The sequence below is a fragment of the Acipenser ruthenus genome, chromosome 17 (genome assembly GCF_902713425.1).
Source record: "Acipenser ruthenus chromosome 17, fAciRut3.2 maternal haplotype, whole genome shotgun sequence".
NCBI classification, from domain to species: Eukaryota; Metazoa; Chordata; class Actinopteri; order Acipenseriformes; family Acipenseridae; genus Acipenser; species Acipenser ruthenus.
The window spans coordinates 15,049,712-15,062,905 of record NC_081205.1 but is presented as its reverse complement, the minus strand read 5'-3'; the positions used below and the strand labels follow the sequence as shown (position 1 = coordinate 15,062,905).

General features: G+C 42.7%; 1 protein-coding gene across 11 annotated transcripts in view; it reads left to right on the top strand.

Moving 5' to 3' along the window:
• gigyf2 (GRB10 interacting GYF protein 2) overlaps positions 1-13,194 on the top strand; it is a 129,256-nt gene that overhangs the window by 92,618 nt on the left and 23,444 nt on the right. For 9 of the 11 annotated variants that reach the window (XM_034038386.3, XM_058990018.1, XM_058990020.1 and 6 more), the window contains 7 exons: positions 2,324-2,474; positions 2,585-2,773; positions 3,000-3,172; positions 5,781-5,819; positions 6,264-6,423; positions 7,617-7,783; positions 8,007-8,101. In XM_034038386.3, coding sequence (XP_033894277.3) covers positions 2,324-2,474; positions 2,585-2,773; positions 3,000-3,172; positions 5,781-5,819; positions 6,264-6,423; positions 7,617-7,783; positions 8,007-8,101 — 974 coding nt within the window. The remainder of the gene's footprint in view (positions 1-2,323; positions 2,475-2,584; positions 2,774-2,999; positions 3,173-5,780; positions 5,820-6,263; positions 6,424-7,616; positions 7,784-8,006; positions 8,102-13,194) is intronic. The other 2 variants (XM_058990022.1, XM_058990017.1) reach the window with 1 other exon arrangement.

Here is a 13,194-nt window from a genome sequence, read left to right as displayed (position 1 = left end):
GTTAGTCATATCCTCTTGTTATATTCGGGGCTTTTAAATGTTTATTTTGCAGTTTTTAACTACATGCTAATACTTTTACGCCACCATGAAATTTAAGATTTAAATGGCTGAAACTGTGAAATTTAAGATTTTTTTTAAATGTTATGAAATTTTATGAAAATGTACCCTGAATTTGGTAGGGCCCTGCATATAATACATTCTTTAGCCCAGCTGGTGACATCATTTTAGGTTTTATGGAATACAGTTTGAGACTAATGGTGACAAACTACTAATTTTAAGTAGGGTCCCTGGAAAGCGTGAACAGGGCTGTGTAATTGTATGGTGGTGAGAGTTGTGTGTTATCATATGGTACCTCAGACCATGTTACTGTGTGTTGAGAACCGCTTGTATTGCAGTGAAACTTATATAGACATGCTTGGGGTGCTCTGAATCGAGTGCATTGTGACTGGCTTGAGTCAGTTTTATAACAGGTTCTTTATGTTCTACAAGGAGGCTGTTTGATTTTTTTTTTGTTTGTTTTTTAAATGTACGTACATACATACACAAATACAGTTTTTTCTTTGATCAGCATGACATCAGACTATAAAAAGGATTGTTGAGTAACTTGAATGTGTCTCATTTGAAGTTTTAAATATAGCGGACATTAGTTAAGTTTGCAAGAGCTAGGGATTGTCTTTTTATTTTTTTTTTGGGGGGGGGGGGTTTAAAGTGACAATTTCCTTTTTTAGATGGTATGATGGTAGATGGTTTACTATAGCCCCTCTCACACTGGCGCTCCTACCCAGGTCACAGTCCCGTGTAGTATTGCTGGACAAGCTTTGACCCGGATCGAGGGACACGAAATGCATGATGGTGTTTGTAAGCAACGACATAACAAACAGGCACTCCTTTTCTGAAGGTTCACTTCCGCAAGGAACATTTCATTTTATTCTGTTTATCCATATTTCTGTTGATTGAGACCCACCATGAGCCAGATTTAGATTACAGGTTTCTTCATCCATGCTGCATTCAACATTTGGGCAGACAATTGGATGGAAGCGTCTGTATCAAGCTCTTTCCAGAAATATACCAGAAGGCGATCCTTCACATATTCAGATCCTTTTATACAAAGTCTCCCAGCTTCCTTGAAAAGATCAGCGTTTCTCTCGTTTTTCTTTTGTATTTGTTATGCTCTCATTAGCATCCAGCCTAGTAGATTCAGCATCCGTCGGTTCTGGCAGATTCTACTGTACTTGCTGAAGCGGTTTTCTCCCATTGCTAATAATAAAAAAAAAAGTGAAACATACTGTCTTTTAAATTGGAACTTTTAGTGAAGACTGAGTGTGTGTGTGAGTACATTAATTATTGTAGGTAGTAATTTATAGTTATTTAATCATGCTCATGCTGTAACCCCCAACTCCACAAACCAGCCAGTATTTTTGGAAATAGCAACACATGTAATGAACAGTAAAACAAACCTTTTACTTGTGTCATCAATGTCAATTTCAGACAGATATTCATGGTCGGCAAGGTGACACGGCTGAATTTTCTTCCTCTGTTGGTTTCTCTGCATACAGTAGGGTAGTCGCTCCGCAACGAGGTGATCAATCTGTAGGATTGTTTACTAAGGTGTCTGATAAAAATAAATAAAGTAAATAATAATAATTATTATTTTATTTAGTGTTTATTTTTTGGGAAAATAAAATTTAAGCCTAATATTTTTAAGGACCCCAACTGTTGTTGATGCCAACTCAGGAACTTCACATAGTGCGTTTACATCAGGACTAACAGTTTCACAAGCTACTAGTCCTTTGGACTTGTACCACAATTTTGTTAATTTCTAATTCTGTGTTATCAGTGTCTGAGTCTCTGGCTCTCTGATGAATATATGGGGTTAAATCACTCCATGGTTCAGCTCATAACCAAAGATGGAATGTGTCCTTTGTGTGTTATTATGAATAAGATCTGAAATCTCTTGGTAAATCAAAGCTGAGCTACAGCTAGAGTATGTAGGTGTGGGCAGGTATTACTATCAGTGTGCAGACAAAATTTGAGACTGTCCCCACAAAGATAGTAACTGAAAAAACGAAGTTACGGGGACATCCCCACTTTTATAAAATAAGTTTAAGAACTAAATATGCCTTCAAAAAAAAAAAGCCAAAATATTTAGTTTGTTGTTGATTTTCACCCTGTGTGGAGTTTTGTCTGACTGGAGTTATAGTAAATAAAAATATAGTGAGAGTCAATGAGAAGTCCTCACAAATACAGAAATGCAAACGTGTACGTGTGTGTGTGTGTAGAGGTAGTTTCCTGCTCCCACTGTAGATGCTCTCTGTTTCCTCAGAAAGCTTCCAAGGAGCCAATCCCAGAGGAGCAGGAACTGGACTTCAGGCCGTCCGAGGAGGGTGAGGATCAATCAGAGCAGGAAGAGAGCGACCCAGAAGAGGGCAAGGAGCTTGACCGGACCGCCAGGAAGGAGACTGAGAGAAGGGAAGGTGAGTTACTGAGCAGGGGAGTGACCCTGCTTCTAGACCCTGATCACAACCCTTTGACTCCTGATTCATATGAGTGTATGCTTGTGTGTCTGTACAATGTGATCTGACAGATGCAGAGAAGTCGGACAATGCCGATGTGCCTGCACCCTCTCTCCCCGTCGAGCCCAAGGCTTCTGAATCGTCACCCCCCAGCCTGCCAGAGCGACCAACAGAGAGCCCACCCGAGAGAGTGGAGAGACTGCCCGGCCCTGAGCTCAATCCAGCACGCACCACCCCTGTCTGCAACAATATCAGCCAAGGTACAGCATGGGGAGACTTGTGCCGTCTGCTCTGTGCTGTGGGAGTGTGAACACTGGGGCCCAAAATGGGGGGACATTTTAGAAGCTGTGCTAAATTTAGAGAAGCTTTGTTAGTGTGTTACACTTGCTTTTTTACATGCGCATGCTAGGTATGAAGGGTTAGTCTTTTAATTTTATTACCAACATACTTTTATTTCCTCCTTCTTCCTTTTTGATTTGTTTACAGTGACAAAGATTCATCCAGAAATGTTACCCTCTGTCCCGACAACTCAACAGAAACAACTAGCCCCTGCTGCTTTCACCCCAATCCCATTCCCTGCAGGGATGGCCCTGCCCCCCACAAACATGGGGCTGCTTCCTGACATTGATGACGACGAAGGGATGAAGCACCTGGAGCAGGTAAGGCTGGTTTATGAGCTCATTTAACTAGTTAGCTTGTTTAGCTGTGTGTGTTTGGATAAATACACATCACCTCCTCCTTGCTGTTCTTCAGCCCTTACAGTTGAACTTTTTGAAGGAAGTTCTGTATCATCATTCTGTGGGTTTTGTTGTTGTGATGCGAATTAAAAATGTATCCATATCTGGTATTGTGTATGTTTCAGTGTGTCATAAGCATGCAGGGAAAATAATACACTCTGGTTTATTTTTGGAGGACCCCTTGAAACCTCCTCAAAGCCCCCTAGGGGGCCAGGGGGCCGCGGACCCCCCGTTCAGAACCCCTGCCCTTTAATTAGGGCGTCAGATTTTTCAGGTGAAATTTTTTTCCAAATTCGGGTGAATGCTTTTTTAAAAATAGGGTAGAATTATTTCATGGAAAAAATTGGGTGAAGTTGGGCAGATTTATTTTTTTTTTTACATATAACCATGAAAAAAAATATTCAGGTAGAAATCTGGGTTTTATTTAGAAAGAAATGCTTAAGCACAAAGTGTTGACAGCAAAGTTGTCGTCAACATCCCCAACGTATGTGTATTTCCAAACTTTTGACGACTTCTTTCTTTCTTTCTTTCTTTCTTTCTTTCTTTCTTTCACACATACTGTATATGGAGGCATTTCTCAGTTCCAATCAAGTTTTATTTTGTAGTGGAATTGCAAGTACAATTGCACACACAACATACTGGAAAACTAAACAACTTTTACTCCATGCTGTTTTACAAAGAGAAACGATCAACTGTTACATCTAAATGCTCTTGTCTTAAACACACTCTCATAAAACAAATAACTGAAGTGTGGACAAAATCAAAAACCTTAGCTATATTGCTGTAATTTTGAAAAATCTGAAAATATATATATATATATATTACACTAAGAAGCCACATTTTTCTAATAGGTAAATCAGCTTACCACCATCGGAGCCAGTTCTGCTCTGTTGCATTTGAATCAGACAACCACATGCTTTTATTCATATACAGTATGTGCCTATTTGGGGAGTTTTCGGGTTTAACCTGAATGCAGAAAAAAAGCATTTGGGGGGGTAAAACCTGAAAATCAGACCCTACGTGAATACATTCTTTATCTAAAGAACCATTCAGCCAGCTGTGATGAAGCTTGGTGTAGACATTTTTTAGCTGTTGGTTATTGAGAGTATCAACATATATGGAGACATCTGTGTCCATCCGTGTGTTACTACATTTTTACATACATTTATTCTAGAGACTACTGTACGTTCCCGCTAGCCACTTGCCACAAGCGAAATGTTTTCCTGTGTGGCTCAATTTAATTTTCATTAAGTTTGCCACAGTGGCGAAGGCTTTGAAAAATGTAAGACACTGCCATGTTTGAACGTGTGCTGGTAGATGCACTTTTTGTTTAATTTCATTTTGCCCAATGAAAGCCATTTAGCTTGATTACGTAACATACGCACCATTGTTGTGTTTGGCGGGACAGAGGTTCTGATTTAGAAACAATAGGACCGTGATAATCACAGTCGCTGTTTGCTATCTCTTTAAAATATGCTGAAAGATGGTTTGGAAAAAGTAACAGAATGGTTCCAAGAAGATTCAGGAGGAACAATTAATAGAAGAATAAATACATCTCTTATTTTAAAGAGAAGGATTTGTCTCACTGTAATTTATTGAGTTTTAATGTCGGAATCGGTGCAATATTACTGTCAGAAGTCCCTGGTGAAAATACACGGTAAAGGAAACCGTTTTTTAAACAGTCGTGGCTGTACAATCCTTCTTAATAGTACAAGCCTTTGTAACTAGAGCTGCGGCTGGTCAGGGAGGCATTTATATTAACATAAGAACATAAAGTTTACAAACGAGAGGAGGCCATTCGGCCCATCTTGTTCGTTTTGGTTGTTAGTAGCTTATTGATCCCAGAATCTCATCAGGCAGCTTCATGAAGGATCCCAGGGTGTCAGCTTCAACAACATTACTGGGGAGTTGGTTCCAGACACTCTCAATTCTCTGTGTAAAAAAGTGCTTCCTATTCTGTTCTGCATTAGTAAGACCTCACCTAGAATATTGTGTTCAGTTCTGGTCACCTTGTTACAAAAAGGATATTGCTGCCCTAGAAAGAGTGCAAAGAAAAGCAACCAGAATTATCCCGGGTTTAAAAGGCATGTCGTATGCAATGTCGTATTGAATCTGTTCAGTCTTGAACAAAGAAGACTACGCGGCGATCTGATTCAGACATTCAAAATCCTAAAAGGTATTGACAGTGTCGACCCAGGGGACTTTTTTGACCTGAAAAAAGAAACAAGGACCAGGGATCACAAATGGAGATTAGATAAAGGGTGATTCAGAACAGAAAATAGGAGGCACTTTTTTACACAGAGAATTGTGAGGGTCTGGAACCAACTCCCCAGTAATGTTGTTGAAGCTGACACCCTGCGATCCTTCAAGAAGCTGCTTGATGATATTCTGGGATCAATAAGCTACTAACAACCAAATGAGCAAGATGGGCTGAATGGCCTCCTCTCGTTTGTAAGCTTTCTTATGTTCTTATGAATGCCCCTTTATCAAATCTCCATTTGTGACCCCTGGTCCTTGTTTCTTTTTTCAGGTTGAAAAAGTCCCCTGGGTTCACCGTTGTCAATACCTTGTAGGTGTTTAGCAGCAGTCAACAGCTAGTCGCATGTCTATTGTTATGGCTACCAATGATAGTTTTAATATCACAGTCACTGTGTCGTCACTCCGTTTTTATGTTACTGCAGTAAATTGAGGTACGTTTCAAGGATGGAAATAAGTCTTTCATTGCATACCAGTTTAATCTATTCTTGGTTTTACTATGAGTTTAATAAAACACACTTGAACTTATTATCTATGCACTGTGGCTAATCGTAGTAAAACCTGGAGTAAGTAAGATAGTTGGATAGAACCAAAGTCTGGAACACGATTGAAAATCAAGTTGGAAGTAGGTCAAAAACATAGTGGCCATCATTTGTGGAGCTGATGGCATGGCTGGGTTATGTATACTAATGACCATAAAATCTGCTCTTGTGTTTTTGACTGCTGCTAAATAGTTTTCCTTTGCATGTATGCTCAGGAAGCCGAGAAGATGGTGGCGTACCTGCAGGATAATGCTCTTGACGACAACAGGCTATCGGCCAAGAGTCTGGAACAGCGAGGAAAGGGTGCGGCTCTGCCCGGAACCAACGAGGCTGCGCTCAAGTGGTTTTACAAGGACCCCCAGGGGGAGATACAGGGTACGAGATCGCAACCAGCAGGCCAGCATGGAAGAGCAGCTGGTTCAAATCGGACCACAGTCTGTCATGTGTTTCACAATGTGGAGCTACAGTGTCTAACCATATGCAGTTCACATTGTATGTTGCTCTTCCTAAACAGAAAAATACCATAATGTGATTGTATATAGTTTTAGTGAATCATTGGGGAGCAGAGTTGTTATAAACCATGTAGCTGGAAATCTAGTCTGAAATTGTGCAGCAGGGCATTTATTTGCAGAGTATTTCTAATTCTAGTCTGGTCATGTGCTGAGTTATAAATGTTATGCAGCTACCTCACCCAGCGCTCCAGCTAAGGTTTTGGGTCATTGAATAATTTACTCTACAATTTAGACAATTTACTCACCAATTTTTGTAAGTAAAATGCAACATTACCTCTCGATGTAATTAGCTACTGTGTTAGAGTCTCCTCCCACTAGCAATGCGAGGTACTGTAAATCTTCCTTTCTTAGTCTCTTGTGCTCTCCCTTTCCAAGTCGACAAAAAAATAATACTGATTTTGCGCGAATGCAAATAAATCAACAATAATATTGCATTCCTTGTTGATCACCTTGCTATAGCAATATAAAGTATCCAGACTTCAAATGTAGAATATTACATTTATTTTATAGATTTACCTCCCAAAAATGCAGTTGACAGATAGGTAAAATGGTAGGTTAAATTGAGGGGGACCAAGACGGCATGGAGAAATCCTAAAGCTCAAGAATCCAGTTGCTTCTTCACCAGTCCACGCACTGCAAGTGAGTGGAAACCTGGACTTACTGGTCACGTGTTTCTGGCATTCCCAGGCAGGCTACAATTAGCTCTTGCAACATTTCTGTGATCCATTCTCTAGCTACCGCATGCAGTATATTCACCAATTGGCCATTGAGAAGCCTGAACCAACGAAGTACAAGAAGCTTGATTAACATGCAAACTCAAGCTGTGCAGCCAAATTGCTTATGCATATTCTTTATGCATTACATTTTAAATATTGTGCATAATTCACACCAAGTACGCAGCTTTTCTGGAGCACTGACCCCACCCCTTATCCACAGAGAGGAGAAAAAACTTTGGGTGAACAATATTTTCTTTTGCTGCTGTGTAAAAGTGTATCTTGCTAACCCAGCTGTGCCAGCTCCAGCAGCTTGATGGTGAGGGTGCTATCTGTGTTGCAGGTCCCTTCACCAACCAGGAGATGGCGGAGTGGTTTCAGGCAGGGTATTTCACCATGACTCTTCTGGTGAAGCGGGGCTGTGACGAGGTATTCCAGCCCCTCGGGGAGATCATCAAGATGTGGGGGCGGGTCCCCTTCGCACCCGGGCCCTCCCCACCCCCCCTACTGGTGAGGACTGTGGTACTTGGGTCACGCTTCTATTTTTACATGTACATTCTGTGGGCAACACTGCCCTCACTCCCTTGTATAAAAGTTGTCCATGGTAAAAGCATAACAAAGTGTAATAAAGCATAGTGAAAGCATTGTAAAGTCCAGAGAGATATGGTAAAGCATATTAAGAAACATATGAAACCAGGGTAAGCTATGGTAAATGCATTGTGTGTGTTTTCAGGGTGACCTGGATCAGGAGCGCTTGAAGAGGCAGCAGGAGCTCACAGCCCTCAACCTGTACCAGATGCAGCAGCTGCAGTACCAGTACCTGCTGAGGTAGAGGCCGTTCCATTCACAGGCATCCAGGGTCTCTTAATCCTCGAAATAGCCAAAGATCTTAATACCGTCGCCCTGAATCTCTATTCTGGGGACCTAATTTAGCTATCATTTTATGAAGTAATGTTAACACATGGGCCAGTAAATAATACTGAATTAATACAGGGTTAAGAAAGAACATAAGAACGTTTACAAACGAGAGGAGGCCATTCGGCCCATCTTGCTCGTTTGGTTGTTAGTAGTTGTAATACATAAGGACTGCCATGACCTGTGCTGGGAGTCATTCTGTATTCTTGCTCTGCTGTGAACATGCATTATGGGACAGAGAATCTGTAACCCCCCCATTCCACTGTACTGTGAGACTTTCCTGCCCCTATGCACTTTACATTTTAGATCTTTCAACAGAGATGTCAGAAACCCAGGTACCCCAAATTCTCAGCACTTTCAGAGGTGTTTTGTTGGTTTGTAAGTCCCCATCTTATTGTGCAAACATACAGTGGTAGCCACAGCCAGCTATACAAATTTCAAAATATGGCGCGGTAAAACAATGCGATATGCCAGTTTGTTTACAGTATTTTTTTTATTGTATTTTTTTTCTTTATTTAGTCGTTGCCAATGTTTTTTTACCCCGGTTTTCTCTCCAATTTGGAATGCCCAATTATTATTTTTTATCCCCGTTCACCGCTGTAACCTGAATTGGTGATTCCAATTCAGACCCAAGCCTAACCTGAATGTGTGAAAGTTCACATTCAGACCCGAACCCGACCCGCTTTTGCAGGTCACCCGCGGGTACCCGACCCAATGGAGGACTCCAACGTATATTGAAAGGCTTCGCTTAGCCTCTTTCTTTTTGAGACATGGGCTCTCTTCAGTTACCGTACACAGTTAGAAACATACTGATAATAAAAACCATCACGAAAAAATATATAAATATATTGGGCTAGATAATTACAACCAGGCCATTAAAAACACTAGCTCAGTGTCAGTAGTTATAAATCTAAACGTAGAGCCCTGCTGGGGAATAAGAATTTTAGCAAAAATGCAACCCGACACCCGTAATAAATAACTCTTTTGTTCCCCATCAAGTATGAAATGCAACCATTAACTCATTGTCATTTATCTCCTAAAGACCCTATAACCTCAATAGATATAACAGACTGCTCATCAGAACCTGTGATCCAGTCGTGCCCGCCCCCGAGGGCATAACTGGACTACACACACACAGACATCGTCATCAATTTTACTTTCATCTGAACCTAACAGAGTTACTTATCTTACTTCTCTGCTTTTTTTTCTTGTGCAATTACACTAATTAAGGCGATTTTTTAATTGAGTTTAGTAATTGCTGTTTACACATATTGTGCACTCTGTCCGTTGTTTTAAGTCCCGCAGCAGCCTTGTTTCCTGCGTGAAGCCGGCAGCTCCTGTCGACCCTTCCCTGTGATCAAACAGCCTTAAGTCAGCAGCATCGTGCTCCCTCTCAGGCTGCTAGGTTTGCTTTTGAAGTTTAAAATTAAGTTTCATTTTTTGTTAGGAAAAATGTAATTTTAAACTGTAATCGTGGTATTACTGTTTTGCGTGTGTGTGTGTTGTTGTGTTTTTTTTTTTTTTTTTTTTTTTGTCCATAAACACGAAAGTAGTTGCTGGGCTCAGCAGGCTTGCGTTGACTGAGCGTGTGCTTTGGGTCAGACTGGTTGCAGTCCCTCCCACAACGTCTCATTGCTGCACTAATTCTGCTTGCAGAAACATTGTGAAGGCTGTTAGGGTTTGTGGCAAAGTGGCGAGTGAAAACAGGTGCAAGGGTGTTTATTAATTTAATCAACAATTTCCAGAGCATTATGGCAAACACCTGTAAATAATAATGTTGGAGTGATACAGCGGCGTGTAGCACTCAGTATTTGTAATTCCCCGGGTTTGACCCGTAACCAAAAGTCCAGTTTTACACAGCAACACTAAACACAAAACACAGTTCTTAATGATAGTGAATACGTGCAAGTGGTGTAATACAGTTCTCCGTGAAATGCAGGGGTGAAAGTGATGACCGGGTTTATGCTGGCTTTCGCTACAGCTCTGGATTGTGCAACTGGTAGTCTATTAAAAAACAGACGACCGTTAAAAAAACACTAACAAACACAAGACAAAACTCACGGTTCACGATACAGCACACAGACTCCTTGTAGGTTTTCAACACTAACCATTTACCAAGGAACAGATCACATATGCCAAGTCCCCTATTTATATCATCGCACATGACCCCTAGGTTAACGAGCGCATCTGCTCCTCCAGTCCTCGGATGCCACACTGTTTACCGTCTGGGTCATTGAGTTTGGATACCGTAGCTGCGCCCCTTTCCTAAATGACCAACAACCAATTGTCGTGCCATTTAGTTAAGGGTACTCTTCCCATTACACAGTGCCCTCACAGGTCGAGAGGGAGATCTAACACAAAGCACAGTTCGATCTCTGTCACAGGGTTCTAACAGCAGGCTTTCCTCAGTTTTTTGACTGTTGATTAGCCAGGAGTGCTATAGGTGGGCATCCCTACAGAATTCTTCCATGGCAACTGTATGTGCAGACTTGCTTCCGTTCCCGCAGTACACATACTGTACAACGAACGAGGTTACCATTTCGATTCACTAGCAGTTGCTGGGCTTGCAGTCCCTCCCGCAGTGTTTCGTTGCCGCCTTGGTCTCTGCTTGCAGTACCATTGCGAAGGCTGTCTGGGCTCTGACAGCAGGCTTCCCTCAGTCTTAGGACTGAGTCGGTTTACCTGAAGCTATATAGGTGGGCATCCCTATATATTGCTTCTGAGGTAACTGTCACAGACCTACCCCGTTCCCAACCCGGTACACATACCTAACAGCGAGCGAGGTTACCGCACCAGTACCATACCGTATACCGTGTATACAGTTACTATACTAGTGCTCAGGCACCATACAGCTACTTAAACGAGTGGTTCAAGTCATCCTAATAGGGTTCTATACCATACTGAAGGAACTGAGGCCCCAAAACGGTACTTTAATCGTCCCGGTTCTACTCGGTTCAACTTAGGTGCATCACCGTTCAATCGGGTTAAAAAGTAACCTATGTGCTTTTAAACAGTGGTACCATCCTTGGTCTAGTACCAGCGGACTTGGTCTGTCTTGACTCTCCCTGTTTAAGTCTTTCTACAGTGCTATTGCCTGTAACATAAGCGCCGTTGCTGCTTGCGCTGTCTGATGGTTGCAAGTACTATATGCTGCACTTGTTACAGTAAGTACTATATGGTAGCTGCAGCTGAGCGGTCATTTCAGTGTGCACACCGCTGAAGCCGGGGTTTTACTCTTGCTATCTGTGCAAGACCAGTCTCCCAATGGAAGACAAGCACGGCAGGTGTGCTGCCTGTTTGGGTCCAGAGCAAGCAAAAGACACTTGCAGCCCCTGCGAGTTATGTGCTACTTTCTCAAAGCGCACACTTGAGAAATGGGTGCCTCGCAGCTCTGTGGAATCCATCATCTTTCCTTGTCAGCAAGCTTATGCCGCTGATTTAAGAGGACCTCGGTGATACTTTTACAAGTTCCGTGGCCTGCAGATGAAATGCGAAAGCAATCCATCTTTCAGGATGAACCTGCTCCCTCTCAGGCGTCAGCCCCCCCAATGCACCCAGATTTTCTTTTTGAGATTTATTCATCCAGGTGTGACCCAGCTAGAGCTCCTGTTTCCTGGTCCATGGGGACTTTGTGCAGCCTGTATAATGCAGAGAAACTCTGCTTGGTTGAATTTCCTCTAGTAGATGCCGCTATTGCCTTGTTAGTGCAAGCGCCAAAACTAGCGCTTTTGAACGAAGGACGCTACCTGCCTGAGTAAACAGTGGAGGGTTGCCAGAGGGCATTCTTAAAAGTCTTACTAAGCTGGTGCGTTTACCGCAAATTTGGCCAGTGTCTTGTGAAAAGTAATCATTTAATATATTTGCTATTTCACGTGGAAGGTTTTTACTCCAGGTACTTCCTGGTGCCCAAATGGGATGGTGGCCTCAGACCAATCCTCGATCTGAGACAGGTCAATCCATATCCGAGTCGACGGAGGTTCAAAATGTTAACCATGTAGTCAATAAGGCCAGGCGACTGGTTCACTACGGTGGATTTAAAAGACGTTTACTTTCACATCCCGATAAAATCAGGGCACAGGGTTTGATTTTACCATTCAGCCTCTCTAGCCCCCTGTGCATTTTCAAAGTGAATGGAAGCTATTCTGGCCCCATTGAGACTCAGGGGCATCAAAGTGCTCAATTACCTGGACGATTGGCTAATTTGTGCTCAATCTCCAGTGTAGGCAAGGGCTCACACGAAAGTCATCACAGACCACCTGCTTCGGTTAGGTCTGTCTGAACTATGCAAAAAGCCAGATCACACTTTCTCGGACAGCCTCCTATTTAGGAGTGCGTCTGGATTCCAAGACTATGTTGTCCGCTCTGTTGGAGGAAAGGGCAGCAAATAGCCACTTTGAATCCTTTTTCAGCCTAACAAAAGGCTCACAATAGTGACTTTTCAGCGGCTCCTGGGCTTGATGGCAGCAGCTTCCCAGACCCTCCCTTTGGGTCTTCTGCACATGCGCCCTCTCCAAGGCTGGTTTAACAGCAGGGTTTTTCAGCCTGCGGCCGTCTGCTAACAGTGTCTCGGTCTTCATATAAAAAATATTCTGGAACTGCAGGCAGTGTTTCTAGCCTTGCAAATTTTTTTTTACAGGAGGTTCACATACATAAACCACCAGGGCAACCTCAAGTCCCCCAGTCTCCACCGGGTTGCCTGCAAACTGTTGCTTTGGGCGCACCATCACCTCCTTTCACTGCGGGCAGTACATCTTCCCGGGGTGGCGAATTTGGCAGCGGGCCTCCTTTCAAGGACAGCCCCCAGTGCCTCAAAATGGAGGCTTCACCCAGAAGTGGTGAGCCTCATTTTGCAACGGTTCAGGAGAGCACAGATGGACCTGTTTGCCTCCCAAGAATTGACCCATTGTCCCTTTTGGTTATCAGTAACGGGAGCCGGGAACCCACTGGCAATAGATACCTTGGCGCACCAGTGGCAGCTTCTGTATGCCTTTCCCCACTCGCCATTA